The sequence below is a fragment of the Sturnira hondurensis genome, unplaced genomic scaffold (assembly GCF_014824575.4).
Source record: "Sturnira hondurensis isolate 20B ecotype Veracruz unplaced genomic scaffold, ASM1482457v3 Scaffold0002597, whole genome shotgun sequence".
NCBI lineage: Eukaryota > Metazoa > Chordata > Mammalia > Chiroptera > Phyllostomidae > Sturnira > Sturnira hondurensis.
In genome coordinates, this window is record NW_028075228.1 from 1220011 (window position 1) to 1237849 (window position 17839).

The 17839-nt window shown below is 58.7% G+C and overlaps 1 protein-coding gene across 4 annotated transcripts in view; it reads left to right on the forward strand.

Moving 5' to 3' along the window:
- CBFA2T3 (CBFA2/RUNX1 partner transcriptional co-repressor 3) overlaps window positions 1–17839 on the forward strand; it is a 97436-nt gene that overhangs the window by 64505 nt on the left and 15092 nt on the right. For 2 of the 4 annotated variants that reach the window (XM_037040167.1, XM_037040169.1), the window contains exons 2-5: window positions 6954–7103; window positions 10295–10372; window positions 13594–13835; window positions 13983–14072. In XM_037040167.1, coding sequence (XP_036896062.1) covers window positions 6954–7103; window positions 10295–10372; window positions 13594–13835; window positions 13983–14072 — 560 coding nt within the window. The remainder of the gene's footprint in view (window positions 1–6953; window positions 7104–10294; window positions 10373–13593; window positions 13836–13982; window positions 14073–17839) is intronic. The other 2 variants (XM_037040170.1, XM_037040168.1) reach the window with 2 other exon arrangements.

The window sequence follows — 17839 nt, forward strand, 5'->3', positions numbered from 1 at the left end:
GAGGTGCAAGGCACCCACCTTCACCCGTCTAGGACTGTGCCTTAGAGGGAGCGCGCTTACCACTCTGGTCCCCAAGAAAGTCAAACAGACAGGTTTGCCTTGGCAAGAGTCTCAGGGGAGTGACCCACTGCCCACTGAGGCAGAAGCTAGGAATTCAGAGGCTGGGGCCCCGTTCCCAGCTCTGCTCTCCACCCACCTGCCGAGGAGATGGTGGGGGTGTTGGGCTGGTCGGTGTCCCCTATTTGTGGAGAGCGTGGTGAGGGTGGTCTTGGCTAGACAGCCTCACAGAGGGGCTTCCCTTCCTTTTGCTCATCTGCACCTTCCCTACAAGGAAGATGCACTCTGTGCAAGATGTAAAAGGAAAATAATTGGGCAACTGTTACAACTTTGGTTTCCTTTCCTTTTGGCCCCCATGAGTCGCAGAGATCGTCAGTGACTGTTCCTGGGCACATTCACTGCTCTCTCCTGATCCCTGCTAGCAGAAGTGGAAACTGAGGCTGGGGGCAGAGTACCCAGAGGTCCCACCAAGCCCCATGTCTCACCAGGTTACAGAGGAGGAAACTGAGGCACAGTGTTCTCCTTCGGGTGCAGGGCCCAGCACTGAGCTCGCTGCCTGCCCAGCAGCGCCGGGAAAAGCGTCTGCTCGTATACTCAGTACTTCTGAGACCGGCCTCTTCATGATGCTGGGGACTTGAGAGAGACCAAAACCTTCAGGGCCCCTCCTCACACTCCCACAGGCCTCAGGAACCCCTGCCTGCAGGTCAGCTCCTGGAAAACGGCCTGGGAGCTAAGGGGGAGCGGGGTGCAGCCTAGGTGCACCCCAGGGAGTGCCTACTCAGTTTCCACACAGGATTGTGTCCCAGGACCCCCACAGAAAGAGTGGCATCTGGGGCCAGACAGCCTGGCTTTCTGGCTTCAAGTTTTCCCTGCCCTGTACTTTGGTTTCCTCGGCTACTCACCTCGTAGCCTCCTGTGGGGGTGGGATGAAGCGGTTTATACAGGCTGCTTAGGTCAGGGCCCTACCTTTGTTACCTGTCAGTACCTGTGCAAAGGGCCTGAGGCAGCAAAAGCTGAGATTAGTTGTTATTACCTGTCATTACCTGCCACTGTCCTACATCCCCCCACTTTTGTAAGAGTCAGATGAGGTAGCCGTAGAAATCAGACTATAAGATCAAAGCAGCAGCTTGTTATCGTGAGACAGTGTGGACTTGAGGAGGGCAAAGCCTGGAGGATGGCCGTGCTGAGGCTAGCAGGTCCTCCTCCTGCAGAGGGTTCTAGAACCCCAGAGCTGGGAGTGCTGGGCTACGGCCAGTTCTCAGCCGGGCACGGTGGGCTGGGAACCACAGGCGGACACGGACAGTGATGGATGGGGTGGCTTGTTCCGGCACATTCTGTGTTCTTTCCCACCAACTCCGCCTGGCCTTGGAGCGCTGCTTCCTCTGTCAGTGGATTAGTGACATTTAGCTGGGAACTGGATACGCCGTCTGGGAAAGACAGGGTGTCCCACGGGCCCTGGGAGCACGGGGTCTGGGAATGTTCCTTAGTGCTGTGAGTGGCGGGGGAGGGGGTGGGGAGCCCTGACAATGCAGCTGGAGGAGGAAGCCCAGCTCCCAGGGGCTGGAGAGGACACCGCCCTCTGCCTACCCCCTGTCCTCTCACCCCCTAGGATGTTGTGAATGGGCTCCTGCACACGCCCACTCAGCAACCCCCATCCCTGCGCAGCCATGGTGGGAAAGACAACAAAGAAAGCCCCACAGGGGCACAGACAGTTGGAAGAAAGGCACCATGAGCAGCAGGCCTTGTGGGTAGTTGGGTGAGATACTAGGTCCACCTCCAGCCCCCTTCTCGGCTCTGAGCTAGGCAGGTCTCTGAGGCTCTCTGTGCCTCAGCTTCCTCGCCTGTAAGATGGACAGGAGCACCCTCTGGCTCCGAGGATTTGTAGGAAGGCTACACAAGGCAGCCGGTCAGTCTCACCACATAACAAATATTCCTTTCCATATGCTCTGGGGCTCCCCGGTGCTGCAGGTCCCTTGCCTCCCTACTGTCCACCCCTGAGCCAGAACCACAGGGTAAGGGGTCCAGCACTCCCGGAGTTGTGCCCCACCTGTATCGGTACAGGGCTACTGTCCTCTGGCTATGACACCATGCAGCACCCCAGAAGGGCTGATGGGACCTACGGTGTCAGATAACAAGGCTCTGAGCTCCCGAGAGGTTAGGCCCTCGTTTCACGAAGCAGGTTTCTGCACTTGCAAAGCTGGGCCTGATGGGACATTTAGAAAGAAAGAACCAGGGTGCCCATGTCAGCAGGGTCCTGGGACTGTTGCCAGCACTGGTTTTATCCCCTGGCTGCTGACAGGCTGGGAGAGGCATGGGGATGCTGGTGGCTGGCTCTCATTTCTTCTTCCCTGGGCACTCTGAGATCTGGAGAGGGCCCTGTGGACTTGGGATGATGGTCCTCACACTCACCTATCCGCAGTCGGGGCACCTGGAGCATCGCCCACTGACTCAGAGCAATGGTGGCCTCCTGCCTCCCACCCCAGGCCCCAGGCCCCAGGCCCCAGGCCCCAGGCCCCAGGCAGCTGCTCCTTCCTTGTTCCAGTCAGCCTCCACGGCGTCCTGAGCAGTGCTGGATCTGAGCTCGGCTGGTCTAGCAGTTGAAGTCTCTGATCTCCCCAGTGACTGCTGTGCACAGGGAGCTTGAGGGGCTGTGGACGCCTGAGGCTCAGGACCCGCTGTCCATCCGGCTCTAAGACCCTGAGCAAGTCCCTTGCCCTCTCTGAGCCTGTTTCCCCAGCTATCAAATGGGCGTGATAATGGATGGGACCTGCCTCCTGCTGTGAAGGTGCCGTGAGTCCAGCCACTGGAATACGGGTTCCTAATACAAGCCAGTTCTGGGGGTTGCCTCACTTTTCCTGACCTGAGGGACGGGCGAGCTGATGTGTGGGGGGCACCTGGTGAGCCCTTCATGGAGGTAGCTGTTATAAATCCATCTTATAAGAAAGGCAGACAGCCAGCTGCCTGGGCCCTGCCCCAGACCTGCCGAATCAGGGCCCCCTAGAAAGGGGGCATATTCATGGGGACCCCCAGTATTGGGTGGAGGGTCTTTGGATACTCAGATCCCCCAGCTGACCCCAGAATTGAAGCCAGGGAATGAGAGTCCTGGGTGGGAACAGAGGGGGCAGTGCAGGCTCAGGGTTCTGGTGGACAAGGCAGGCCTGGTCTGCCCCTCACAGGCAGGTGACTGGGGTTGGCGGAGGGCTGCCAGAGCCTTCTGGGGAGGCTGTGAGGATTCAGCGAGCTACTGTGTGGATGTGCAGGGCACGGGCCCCACTCCAGCTGGGTCTGAGGACATCTGAGAGTGGGCACTGAAGGATGAGGGAACCAAGAATGAGGAGGGAAAGAGTACCTCATGGGGCTCACCCAGGTTTTCTGGGCAGTGCTCTGCACTTGCTGGGAACTCTGCCTGCTGAGCCAGCTCATGCTGGCTCCCTCAGCCACCTTGGTGGGAAGCGGCAACTGTACCCCTCACTGGCACCCAGCATCCAAGAGTAGGGCCCCTGCCTTGCACCCTTGCATTCCCCCAGGCTTGGGCCAGCTTCTGCTTTCACAGGCTTACGGGCACAGGGTCCCTCCGGGCTACCTTGGGCAGAAAGGTTGAGTGAGAGCTGCCAGGGGTCTGAGCCTCCAGGTGGGTCTGGGGTCCCCGGGGGCAGACTTGGCTCTCTCAGTATAAGGCCTTGAAGGGGGTGGGGCAGGAAACCAGCACCACGAGAACGGGGCTACTCCTGTCTGGTGCCTCCTTAGAGCCTAGGGAGGCACCTGCTTTGCCCCCAAGCCACACAAGCCTGTTGTGAAGCCCCACGTTCGTGGAAGCTGCCAAAGGGATTTAGGCCAGACCTGCTCCAGCTGCCATGCAGAGCCTTCCGTGGCTCCCGCTGCCATTCAGTCAGTCCCCCCTCACCAGCCCGGCCCCAGCTGACCTTCCTTCCCGACTGTCCTGCACAGCTAGAGCCCTGAACACTCTCGCCTCTGGCCTTTGCGTTCTCTGCTCCTTGACCACAAGTGCTGTTCCTCACCATCTCCACACCACCTCCGCCCCTCCAATGGCCCTCATCATCTGCCTTCTGGGGCAGAGTCTGTGCTGAGGGTGGCCCGAGGGGCAGGGTCCTAACACGTGAGTTGCCCTATAAATCTTGGCTGGATTTCACTGAGTGCTTGCGTGTGCCAGCCCATCACCTGGTAGTCTCATCTAACCTCCCATCTGCCCAGGGAAAGGTGCGAAGCCTCCCCCGACTGTATGCAAGAGTAGAGAGCCCCAGAGAGGTGCAGTGACTTGCCCCAGGTCACATAGCCAGGAGGCCATAGAGCTGGGACCCAAACAAGATTCAAGGAAGACTCATGAGGTCCCGGGGTGCCCCTGTGGTCCCACCACACTCAGACCCCAGAGCCTCCCCCTGCAGCCTCAGTCAGCTTGGGTTTGAACCCCAGACCTGACACCTCTTGCACAGCGAGAAGAGTGCCTGTTGAAAACAGCTCGTGCTTCGAAGCCCGCAGACCCAGGTGACTGCCAGCATGCTCTGTACTTGCTCTGTGCCCGGTGTGCTCAGCGCCTGTGAACAGGGCTTGGGTAAGAATGAAGGGAGCGATGGCTGTCCGGGGCCAAAAGCAGGACATGCATTCTCTCCTAAGTGAGTGGATGGCCTCGGGCCTACCTCCTTCTCCTTTTCTGCCAAAGGAGGTCACCAGGCACCTGAGGAGCCCAGCCTGCTCCATCCTCAGGCCCAAGCAGGCATTGTGGGATGATTGTGTCCAGAACCTGTCTCTCAAGGGCTGTGAAGATAGTGCCACATGTGGAGTTGGTCCCACCTAGCCCCTCCCTCCACCTCTTGCTGACCGTGAGGCTGTTAAACAAGCGCTGTGGAAGGAGTGCCAGTTCACTGAGGTGGCCCTGGCAGGGTCCCCCCCCCCCTCCTAGGCGGGGTTTTCCTTTATCTGCCTTTCTGGTCTGTTGATCTCTGAGGCTCCTGCCAAGCCCCAGTGTGGAAGGGCTTCAGAAAGTTGGAGCAGGCCCTCATCCCGTGGCCCAGCCTTGCATCTGAAACTCCCTTCCGAGTGCGTTGGTGGGACCACCTGCCCTGAGGTGACCTGGTCAGATGAAGGGCTGGTTGGGACAGCCTGCACCCATGGGGTAGCCCAAGGTCCATGGTGGCCAGCCACACTTACCTTCTTTGGTTGTCACCAGGGGATTGGCCACTGGCCCTGCAACCAACTCTGGTGTTGATGGGCCCCACAGCTGTGATGCATGTGTGCCCGGCCATCAGACTCCTGACAGGCGGGCTGTGGGGGAGGGGCAGGGTGCCCAGCAGAAGGGAGGCCAGCAATTGCAGCTGAGTAGACAGCAGGTGCTGCAAGGCTGGGTGGCTGCTGACTCTGGCTGCTTCCCCGGAGTGGGGCCCAGTAGGGAGGGGCTTCACTGTCACCCCACAGGGCCCTGCAGTGAGGACAACTCTGAGAGTCCCTCCCTGGTGCTGTGGATGGGTGGGCATCTCCACTCTGTGGAGGGGGAGGTGGGGCAGATGAGGGGACATTTTCACAGCACTGGGCATGAAATCATGGGAAATGCCATTTGTTAGCATTATGAATTACCATCCCCAAAGGCAGGCCACCCCAGACACTCATGTGTGTCTGTGCATCTTCCCTGACACCCCCCAATCACAGGACGCCTCTAGGAGGAAAAATGCAGGGGGAGAGCAGAGGGAGCAACTGCGGTCACAGAGAGACTGCTCAGGGGTGTTGCACCTGACAGTGGTTCTGTCCCACCAGGTCCCCCGCCCTGAGTGAGACCCCCACAGGGTTAGCAAGGTGAGCTCAGGGCAGTGGGGCCTGCGCCTCTTCACGTATTAGGAAAAAAACATCCCCCTCAACAGCCCTGAGCAGTGGGGCCACCCAGAATTCCAGCCCCTGCTCCCAGGTCTTTGCAGCTCTCCCAGGCCCTGGCTGACCTGTGTTAAGAGGTAGGGGGAGGCCTAGTGTCCTACCCTCTTCACCTGCAGAGAAGGCCCAGGCAGCTGCTGGTTCAGGGTATGTGCAGCTGGTCAGGTTCACTCAGAGGCCTTTCCTCTGGGTCCTGCTTTGTGAAGCCAGGGGCTCAGGCCCCTACCCAGGCCTGGTTTTGCCACTCCCACCCCTTCTCCACACCTCTGACCATGCAGGACTCTTGACACAGTGTCCAGGGCCACAGCCCCTGGTCTATGGACAACACTTTTAGTGGCCAGGCCTCAAATGGCCTGAGAGTGACTATGTCCCCAGCCTGGCTGCTCCCAGGAATCACTCAGGGTAAGGAGGTGGTTAAATTGAGGTTCCCACCACCCAGACCATCCTGAATGGGGCCCAAACTCGCTGCAGTGGGCTTATCTGGGACCCTGACAGAAATGCAGATTCTTGGGCCCACCCCTCACCTGCTGAATCAAAATTGGGGGTGGGGAGGCCCACACGTGTGTCTGAACAGGACCTGCAGGAAGTACTGGTGGAGGCTGCCCTGGGAGGTGCTGCCCGACCCCCTGGTCTGCAGGACCAGGGCCACCCACCCCTCCAGTGAGGACCTCAGCCCTGTTCTGGCCAGCCCAGGCCTCTCACAGCTATACCCTCCAGCCTATCTGAATGGACTGACCTGCGCCCGCCCTCTGGCCCAGGTGGCTGGAATGTTAGCCACCTGTGAACACAGCTGGAGCTTATCTGCCATTGGCCAGGCCCTGGGACTGGACCTGGCTTTGTGGGCAGAGACAGGAGCCACGTTGGGTCTAGTTGGGTGTCCCCCACTGACCCAAACCCAGATGCTGGTTGTGGGGGGAGAGGCGTTGGTCAGGCACTAGGTTGGGGAGGGTTGCTGATCCCCTTCCCTCTCAGCCTGCTTCACTGACTTTCTCTTCTCTCCTCCCGCACTTTCCCCACAGCAGCAGACAAGAAGGAGAAGGCTGCAGCGATGCCCGACTCCCCCGCTGAGGTGAAGACACAGCCCCGGTCCACGCCCCCTAGCATGCCGCCCCCTCCATCCTCTGCGACCCAGGGTACCACACGGCACCCCTCCTTCACGCCCCACACAAGTGAGTAACTCCAGGGCCGAGCAGAGCAGAGAAGTACCTCCAGGGCCCCTCGAGTTGTCTGAGGCACCAAACCTCATTCATGTGAATAGAGCCAGTGCTGTGGTCCCTCCACCCTGAACCCTTAAACACTCCCCAAGAGGCATGTGAGAAGGAGGATCTCCTCATGGCTGAGAGCCGAAGCTGAGGTCCAAGTCCCAGCCCTTCTGCTCTGCAGGTGTGTGTGCCCTTGGGCTCGCTGCTTAACCTCTCCGGGCTTGGCGTTCCTCATCTATAAAGCAGGGCTGGCCACAGCCTCACCTCACCCAGCTACTGTGAATACAAGTGAATTAACGGAAGTTCTCGCCCAGCGGCCAGCACATCGTGAGCATCCCATTGAAGGTGACTGTTGTATGTGCAGCTCAGGCAGACAGCAGGTTACCAGAGCACATTCAGTCAGGCCTGCGCCCTGCCAGAGAGCCCATTGGAGGCAGCTCTGGCCTTTGAGGAGCTCCATATTGGCTCAGATACACCAGGGGCTCTGCAGCCGGGCCTCAGCAGGTCAGCCAGAAACTGGGGTTAGCAGGGCCTCAGCTACCAGCAGCAGGGTGGGTAGAAGAGACCCTCAGGCAGCGTCTCACCAGCCCAGGGTAGATCTAGGTCGATCATCTTGGCACTCACCACAGCTCTGGGATTGCCCACAGCCACTGCTGGGTCCTATTCCATAGAGTCAGAGAAGTTGGGGACTTGGTGACTTTGGGTGCTGAACAGTTGGGAAGGAAACCCTTGGGCTTGGGCCAGTGTGGGGATGGTGTCCCCTGACCCCAGTGCCAGGGGCTTAGCAGTGTGTTCTAAGGGTTTCTGGTGGGCAGTTGGAGAGAATCCATGTGCCACCTGCCCCTCTGTTCAGAGGCCAGAAGCCCCATACCTGGGAACCCTTCCTCACGCTTTGAAACCCAAATGAAGGTTCTCTGGGGGAGGCAGGAGCCTCAGACTCCTTAGCCTGGGGCTCCTAGTCCCCACTGGGCTGGAAGGGAAGAGCTGCTGCCTCCAGCCAGGGCCCAGAGCCTGGGGCGGGCTGCAGGGCCTAGCCTGGATCTCTTTATGACTGCGCATAAAGAAAGCTGGTTCAGCCACCCAAAACCAGCCCCAGCTTCATTGGGGCCTGGCCTCCCTCAGGAAAAAGGCATTGGCTCTGGGCTCAAGCTTGGCCCTTTGTTTGTAGGGTATCGGTTTAAGCTAGTCTCCTGGCCTCTCTGAGCCTCAGTTTGGTAAATGGGGCGATACTACCTGATTCCACATGTGGCAGCCTGGAGGCACAGAAATCCCAGCACACAGTAGGAGCTTAGTGACCAAATACCCTTCTCTGCTCCTCTGCCTGGCAGAGAAGGCACCAGCTCCCCATTTCTACCAGGTCTGGGCTGAGGTCTCCATGCATCACAGAGACTGGAGCAGGTCCTGGCCCTGCCTCCTGGACTCTCAGCCCGAGGGTCCTTGTCTGCCTGTATCATCCACCCCAGCAGAGGCCAGAGGCTGGGCTTTCTCCCACATGCCGTTCTTGCAAAGCCACTGTGGCTGCCTGGCCATTCTGCCCTCTCTTTCAGAGGAGTCAGTCCTCACCTGCGACTGAATCATAGACAGCATCTCTGTCCACTCAACAGTTGCCACCCCGTCAAGGGCCCCATAGGCAGAGAGGGGAGGCACGAGCTGTGTTGAACTTCCCAGCCTGCGCCTCAGCTGGGGGGAAGAGGAATGAATTGCTCATGACGGGGCCGCAGCAGCTCCCAAGAGAAAATGCCGCAGGCCCCCATCTAAAGTAACAACCCAGCTCGTGTTCGCTCCGCACAGAAGAAACCAGCAGGCACTTGGTGGTCAGGCCAAGGCTCTGAGCTGGGTCTCCAACCCTGACGGGCACATGCGTCTCCCTCAGCCTACTTTTCTTCTTGGTCCAAGAGCCCGTGATCCAGAAAGCCATAGTCTCAGGGCCAGATATTCCAGGTTGGGGATGGGGCCGGGGTCAGCTGACCCTGCCCCTCTGTGTTTGATGAGGCCTGTGAACAGATGTGCGTGTGGGGAGCAAGCCTGTGTGTGGCTCTCGGTCCTCCCTCCACGCCCTTTGCACCCCCGTGCACCCCCATCACTTTGGGCTATGCTCCTGGATCCGAGGTCGGGCTCTATTTAGAATGCGGAGGTCATCAGAGACAAGTCGTTCTTTTTTTAAGCAGACACTTTAGTTTTATCAGGCTGCTGGGACCATCTATTCAAGTGTCAGGCCACCTCCAAGGTGGCCTCAGACGTTTTCCCTACTGAGGAATTCCCTGAAAGCAGGGTGGCTAACCACGTCCTGCACCTGGCTGGTGGCAGCCCAAATAGAAGGTGCCCCTGTGCTCAGCCATGGATCCCTGCCAAGAACCTCCCCAGCTTTCCCAGGACCAGCTTGTGAGCCGAGCTGACCAGAGGCTGGCCTTGAACCAGGCTGTGGTTTTCTTGCCCAGTGACTGCCCTGGACACAAATTCATTTTGGAGTTGAAGCTGTCATGGGGCCAGGGAGGTGGGCAGGAAGACTAAGAGAAGTGTGGGGGGAATGTAAGGGGCTACTCTATAGCTGGGAGCACCCTCAAAGGGCTAACACTCCATTCTGCCCTTGATTACCCCCTTAATAAGGGGCTCACTCTCTGACTAGGGCAGGAAAGTTTGTCTTCTTACAACTTCCACTCACTCACTAACTCCAGCTCAGACACATCAAATCTCCCTTCCTGTTTGGTGCTTTCTCCCCTCCCGGCAGCTCATTTTGGAACCACCCCTGGGTTGTCTGTCAATGAAGACCCCAAGCCCTGATTCACGAGTCAGTTCAGGCTCCGGGTCCCTTGAGGATGGTGCTGAGTGGGGTCACCAGGTGCCTTCCCAGAAGAGAGCTTTTTAAGGACCAGGGTGTCCCACCCATGCAAATGGAGAGGCCAAACCTCCTACAGACCCCTAGCAGGTCCTGCCAGAAATGTCACTGAGAGATTCCACCATCCAGCTTCATTTTACAGAGAAAACTGAGGCCCAAAGAAGGAAATGACTGGCCCGAGGTGGTGACAGTCCCAATCCCCAAAACTGCTGTCAAGAAGCAGAGATGGGTGGGGCCAATTGCAGACATGCTCCCCTGCAGGGCAGAGCCACCTGGCCACGGCCCCTTTCCTCACAGAGTGTTTTTCTTATTTTGCTTACAGATCGAGAGGATGGGCCTGCGATGTCTCTGCCCCACGGCCGTTTTCATGGCTGCTTAAAATGGTCTATGGTCTGTCTTTGTAAGTAAAATAACGAAAACCACAGACCTCGTGGGAGGTTCTCACCTACACCCTCTGCCCTGAGAAGGCTGTGCTACTGGTCCCACTTGCCTGCACAGCCCACCATTGCATCTGCATGTTGGTGAGGCCTGAGCAGAGGTCCGAGGGACAGGCCCAGGAGAGCAGAGCAGTCAGAGTCCTCAGAACCCCAGTCACAGCCCAGCCCTGCTCCTCACGAGCTGTATGACCTGGGGCAGGTGGACACCCTCTCAGTGTTCCCTTTTCCCAGTCCACAGACAGGATGAATATGGCAGATCCCAGAGCTGTAAGAAGGTAAACGTCAGTGCAAGTTCATAGCTCAGCATCTCAAGGGCAGACACCAGGCTGCGGGGAATCCCAGCTCCTCCTCTTCCCAGTCAAGTGAACTTGGGCAGGTACCACCATCTGTGCCTTGGTTTCCCCACCTGGAAGTTATCAGATGCCATTAGTGAAGTCAGCAGGAGGTGTGGCACACACTGGGTGCTCAGTGGGCACTAGTCACTAGTGGACCTTTCGGGCAGAATGCTCAGGCCACATCCAGGGTCCATGATGGGAAGTTTTCATGGAGCGATGCTCAGTGTTTGCCAGCCAGTGATGGGACAGGTACCCGCTGCAAGCCAGTTGGGCTGCACAGCCCAGGCATGGCTGCTGCATGGCTCTGGGCTCCAAGAAGAGATGACCTAACCATTGTGTGGTGCTCATGTCCTGTGACGCGCGGTCCTTCTTGCTGTTACTCTGTGATGCCCGGCCTCGCTCTCGTGTCCAGCTCATCCTCTAAGCTGCAGTGCTCTTAGGACTGCGTGGTTCCCAGCCCGAGAGCCGCCCCGCAGCAGGGAGAGGGCTGGCGTGGAGGCTGTTTTTGGTTCAACATCCCAGCCTGACCCCCACCCAGGCCCAGGGCTGGGGGAGCTGCAGGGGGTGCTAGTGTGTGCCCCCAAACTTCATCCGGGGACACGTGTGCAGTCTAACTTAGTAACACACCTGTTGTGGAATGAAAGCACTTGTGGCTGAGGTTATTTTCGGCGTCTCTTTAGCAAGCTGCTGAGACTGCCCAGCAGCCCGAGGGAGGGAGCACGGGCCAGCGAGGGCAAGCAGGCCTCCGAGAGGACCCAGGCGCCGAGGGCAGGCTGGTAAGGGAGCTGCAGGGAGGCCAGGTCCAGGCCGGGCCAGGGGCCGTGGGTGGGGACCCAGGCCGTGTGGACAGCCATACATCTTAGAGGCCTCTGCAAGGTCCAGACCCCAGGTGCTAGCCCAACTCTACCACAAGAAATGAGTCCCCCACTGCGGAAAGGTCTTCCGTGGCAAGGGGCCATCTCTTGACTTGGCTAGAGTGACTGCCAGTGGCTGTCATCTGTCTTGACCAGGGTGTGTGCGTGTCAGGGTCCGCCATGGGGTTGGCTGGAGCTCACCGGCGGGACAGAAAATTAGCACAAAAGTGGGATCTTCTGGTCTGAGCGTCCTCTAGATGATTCCTCAGACAGGGCGAGGGCAGGGCCTCTTCCCGTCCTGTGTCTGGAGTTTACTCTCCATCCAAGAGCAAGGAGCACGGTCTGGGCGAGGCGTGCCTTTCCTGTGGGACTGTCTCAGAGCTGGCATGTCACTGCTGGGGCCCACACGGCACTTCTGGGATCATCCAGACCAGGGAGGCAAACCGGTTTCAGCTTGCGTGGCAGCTCCCTCTCCAGGGCCGGGGAGGCTGCGCTGAGAAGGTCTCAGGCCTCAGCAGCAGGGCTCTGGGCTCTGTTCCTGTGCCCAACCGTCCCTCCTCAGGACGGAGGTAGCACATCTGTTCTTGTGCAAACCTGGCCTCCAGTCAGTGGGTTCCAGACTTCTGCCAACTAGGGGCCAGTTACTGATGAGTGATCACCCACACACAAAAGCAATCAAGGTCAAGTGTTTCTGTCTCCTTCCAGTGGTGGAAAGCTAACCTTGGTTCTCTAAGCCGCACAAGCCTGGAGTGGAGAGGCCAGGTACCTGCAGAGTGGAGAAGCTCCACCTCTGTTGTGGCCAAGGGCTATTTGCATATGAAGGAATTGGGGGGGGGCAAGCCCCAAGTCTCACCCACATTTAGGCTCCTCCGGCCAGTTTGGGGCCTCAGGCAGGATGTCCAGTCCCAACCCCTGTGCCCGGAGTGCCCACACGTGCAGGACTGGGGACAGGCAGGGGATCATACAAGGGGCTGAGTGTAAGAATGTAAGTGAGCCGCCTAGAGCTGCCTGTGCGGCAGCTGAGGACACAAGGTATGAGAGGCCCCCAGGTTTAGCAGTCAAGCCTCAGGTCTCCCAAAGGTGTCCTGTTTCCCCAACCCTTGGCCCCCTCCACCATCACCAAGGGCCCTGAAAGTCTGCAACATCTGATCTCTCTGTAGACCCTAGAGATCACTGCTAGGTTTTCTGAGGCTGGGGGACTGGCATACAAGTGGTCAGACACAGAGGGCTCCCCGAGACTGCAGTGTGAAGGCCCTGTCACCCAAGGGTGAGGGAGGACATCCTGCCCTAGGACCGTTTCACAGCACCCCTGGCCTCTGCTAGTCCTGGGACTCCCCGGGACAATAGCCCCAGTGGGCAGGCCTGGGCACCTAACAGCACTGTTCCTGGGGCCCTGGCAGTGTGCTCATGGCGGGCCTCTCAGACAACCTGCTCATCCTCCACATATGGCCTGGGGCCCATGTGCACACGTCTGCCTGCACAGCAGCCACACAGCAAGCCAGCCTGGGCTCTCCTGCCCAGCTCCAAACCCACTTGTCCTGGGGTGTCCCTACCCAAGCCTCGGGCAAAGGCACTGGGGTACTTGTGTGGGCAATGGCACCTCTTTAAGGGTGGGCACCTCTCAGAGCTTTCGTGGTGCAGGTGGTGTTACCAGGCCCCCAGGGTGGATGAGTGGCCCCTCCTGAGAAGGGCGGAAGTGGGCCAGCAGACCCCCTAATATTGGAGAAGCCCCTCTGCCCATCCACTGTAGACACTGAGCAGCCTGGCTGGGAGGTAGGTAGATGCCAGGCGGCACAGGGGCCTGGCATCCCCCTGGGGTATGGAGGGCCTGAGCAAGCAGCCCCACCCACTGAGGCCCTGGGGTGAGGCTGCACCTGTTCAGGCCCCAGTCTGTGCATCTGTAAATGGTGTTGGTGCCCCTGTCACGTCCTTGCGACTCTACTTGGGGACTCCAGCTCTCTGCTGTGCTCCTCACGCCTCCCTCTTCCCCTATAGTAATGAACGGCACCAGCCACTCACCGACGGCCATCAACAGCACCCCATCCACGCCCAACGGCTTCAGCAATGGCCCGGCCACCTCGTCCACGGCCTCACTGTCCACACAACACCTGCCCCCAGCCTGCGGGGCGCGGCAGCTCAGCAAACTCAAGCGCTTCCTCACCACCCTGCAGCAGTTCGGCAGCGACATCTCCCCAGAGATCGGGGAGCGTGTGCGCACGCTTGTGCTGGGACTTGTGGTGAGTCCGGACAATGTGCCTCGGAGGATGTGTGTCTCCTGAGCAAGGACACCTGACACGGGGCCTTGCCCAGCCCTGGGGCCTGCTGCCCCAGGAAGGCTGGGGGGATGGGGCTCAGGCTGATGCCTGGTGGTTTTCTCCCCTCAGAACTCTACACTGACCATTGAGGAGTTTCATTCCAAGCTCCAGGAGGCCACCAACTTCCCACTGCGTCCATTTGTCATCCCTTTCCTGAAGGTAACAGCAAACCCTACTCTCTCATCCCAAGGCCTCCCCCAGGAGCCCCAAGTCCATTCCCTGCCAGCTCTGACCCACATCATGCTCAGTCCACAGGTGCCCCAGGGGAACAGCTCTGACCAGGCTGGATGAGTTGGCTACTGAACCAAGTGCTCTAAGACAGATCTCCCCAGTCAGTCCTGTTATCATTGGCCAAAGGCACTCATCTGCTGGACAGCTGTTTCTTGAGTGCCTACTGTGTGCCAGGTACTAGGAGAGGCAACCAACCAGCAGTAGCTATAAACTCTGTGGTGTGTGATGTGAGGAGGGGGCAAATGAGGAAGACCGAGGAGGGATGAGAGGGAGCCTGGTGGACGGCAGGGCACAGAGCTTTCCTTCCAAGCATGTGCAAAGGCCCCGAGGCAGGGTGTGCCTGCTGTGTGAGGGACAGTGAGAGGGCTGTGTAGCTGGAACACAGTGAAGGGGAAAGGGACAGTGGACAGATGGAGGGACAGATGGGTGGACAGACAGGTGGTGGGTGGTTGTGTTAGTGAAAAGGTGAAGAGCTGAATGCTGTTAGATATAAAAAAGGTTGTGTAGTCAAACACGGAGGATGAACAACTGACCAGGGCCTCTCAGCAGCAGTGCCAGGAGCTTATGGGCAATGCAGGTCTGCTGAATAAGAGCCTGCATTTGAACAAGGACAAGCACAGGTCTAGGCCGTGTTTGAACAGTGTCTTCACTGCAGTACTTCTCAGGGGACTTCACTCCCACAAACAAGGTTCAGCTACCTCCCAGAAGAGCCCAGGTAAAAGAGTTCCCAAGTGTATTTTCCCCCAAGACCCTTTGCTGCTGTGCACCTCCCAAAGCCAGGTTTCTGCGGGGCTCACTTGAGAGATGCCAGAGTGTTGCTGGCTTGCCCCTGGGGCTCTCGTTTCTTAGGCCTCTGAGATGTGTCTAGAATGGGCCCTGCTCACTGAATGGCAGGCCCTGGTGGGGCTGCCTTCCAGAGGGTCCTGAGGACAGACTAGATGCTCCCAGGTTTGAGCGATGCCCCTTCAACTGAGCCTCTGTTGACGTGGACAAGGCTGGTTCACCCCTCCATGCCTCAGTTCCTACAGCTGTAAAATGGGAATCATTTTCAGGCTACGGGGAAGATGCATAAAGCCATGCACATGAAGAATTGGCTATCATCACTGGGGATTTTACAATGTTCTGCAAAGGAGGCATGCTTTGCAGATCTCTTTGGACACCACCCCTGCCGACCCCCAGCAGCCCTGTGAGGAGGGGCAGCACAGGCTCAGTTCCTGATTAACAGGAGGGGAAACTGAGGCCCTGAGGTCTCCCCTACTGATGGAAAGATGGAGCCAAGGCTGGAACCTGCAGCCATCAGACTCCACACGCCCTGCCTTTGCGCCTGCAGGGCATGCCCCAGGTCAGCGCCTTGTTCCCTGCACCCAGTGGCCAAAGGAGCCCCACATTGTGCCCCCATATTTGCTTCTTCCCCCCTTTGCTGCCCTCCCACCCACACCCCACTGAGCTCACACCCTGAGCTGGCGACAAAGAGGCTGCTGGCATGGAGTGGGTTTGGGCCCATCTGGCAGTCATTTGCAATTCATTAGGGGCCCTTCCCTTCTCGCTCCTCCTTTCAACTTACTGCTGACTCCACCACTCCCCATCTTTGGGGACACAGGGCGCCTGCTTCTGCTGTTGGGTCAAATATTTACAGCAGATGTCCCGCCTGCCCGCATCAGCTGCCCTTGTTTATCCGAGGAGCAGGCGTAGGGCCAACATCCGTGTCCCCTGCTCGCCGCAGCCAGGCCTTGCCCACTCACTGCCCACTGCCCCATGCACCCCAGCATCCTCCCAGGCACTCCCCTTGAAGTGCTGGACAGGATGTGCCCAGCCTAGCACTGTCTGCTAGAGGTACCTAGCACTGCCAGAGGTACCTCTCTGCCTCAGTTTCCCCTTTGCCCACAACAGGTCCCATGTGTTATTAGGGCATTTGTGCCTAGACTACTCTTCCTGTAGGGTGCAGGAGCCCACCAGGGCCCTGGGTGGACAAGACTGTCAAGGACGCATAGTCCACTCCTCTCATGGACATGCAGCTCCTGGGGTGCAGCCAGTTCCATTTCCAGGGCTTATTGACAAGGCTCTATCCAAGGCTCCAGCCTGGTGCCATGGTTCTGCCCGGGGAGTAGCTCCTACCCTCATGTTGTAGGAGCCCTGGCTGCTTAAGAACGCAGAGCACTGGGGGAGATCCCAACGGGAGTGCCCCCTGCCTGGTCCACTGTGCCCCTCGGTTCCTCCTCTGTGACATTTGCTGGCACAGTGGTAGTGCACCAGGCCTACCATGTGGGCAGCACTGATGCACCCTCACAGCAGGGCCCTTGTAGGGACTGTGGCCGAAAGTGCAGCTCCGGCAGCCACCTGGCTCCAACCCTGGCTCCGACTATGGGCGTCTGAAAAACTCCAGCCTCGGTCCTCTCCCCCGTCACCTGGCATGTGACAACCCATCTCATCGGGCTGAGAATGAATGAGTTAATTCCTAAGAAGCTCCCAGGAGCCCCCTCACACCCAGGATGGGAGGACCAGGTGCTTTTCACAGCTCCAGTTATGGATGAGGCAGAAGGAGGAGTTAAGTGACTTGCCCAAGGTCATGCAGCAAAGCAGGGCTGGCTGGCCACAGGGCCCACAGTCACACAGTCTCTGCGGGTATTAGAGGAGGTACTTGGTGAAGCAGCTGAAACATCATAAACCGTCGTTAAATGGGAGAGTTCAGCTAAACTAACCATTATTGTGGTGGTTTTTGCAAACCCCAATTTCCATCTGGCCGGAGTTCCCATCCGTGAAGAGGGTAGTTCCAGGCTTTTCTGCAGCGTCAGAACCTTCGTTGAGACAGTGGTGTTGAGGCTCAGAGAGCTTTCGCCACCATTTAAGTCTGTCCAGTATCAAAGTGGTGAGACCTCCTCGGCCCCTGGACCTTTGGGGTACAGTGGGAACCGCTGCCTGGGGGAGTCTTTGAGACATGGCTTTCTACAGTTTCCACCCATTTCTTCTGGGCTGGGGTCCCTGTCCCCCCAGTCAAAGACCCTAGGCCTTCTGCACCCTCTCCTGAGCTGAGCACTGTGCATGGCAGAGGGAGGGAGCTTTCCAGAAGCTGGAAGAGGCTGCCCCGCCCAGCCAGCCTCCACCCGTGGCCCTGGCTCCCAGCTGGCCCCAGCCGGCCAAGAATCCAGATGTTTCCACCACCCCAACAGCGACCAGCCGGTGCCTGTGCTGTCCCCACCCTGCTGGGCCAGCCAAGGGGAGGCTGCTCAGGAGAGGAGGGGCCGGCGAGAGAGAGGAGGATGTTTGGCATCTTCAGACCTCCCGGGACCTCCTTTCCCAGCTCATGCTCCTAACATGTTCGACAGATGGCAGGTTGGCCCCCGTTCAGCTATCCAAATAGAAAAACAGGCCTGGCAGCCGGCGCTGCTTGACAAAACTGCATCGGCTGCTTGATTGGGTCCGGGTGCACTAATGGGTTCTGGGGAGGCAGAGGCAGGAGAGGGCTGTGTGGCAGCTTTGAAACATCATGAGAAAGTTGGGGAATTGTATTTATTTACAAATACTTAGAACTCTGGCTCTCCCAAGCGGCCTGCCACTGGGCCTCCATCCAGCCTGCTCCCCCCTCCCCACAGCAGCCCTGGGAAGACTCTTCAGAAGGCGCATGAGGAGCCTGCCTGCTGCCCAGCAGTACATTCTGGGCAGCCCGGAGCCAGGGCAAGGGCACAGGCAGGAGGGCA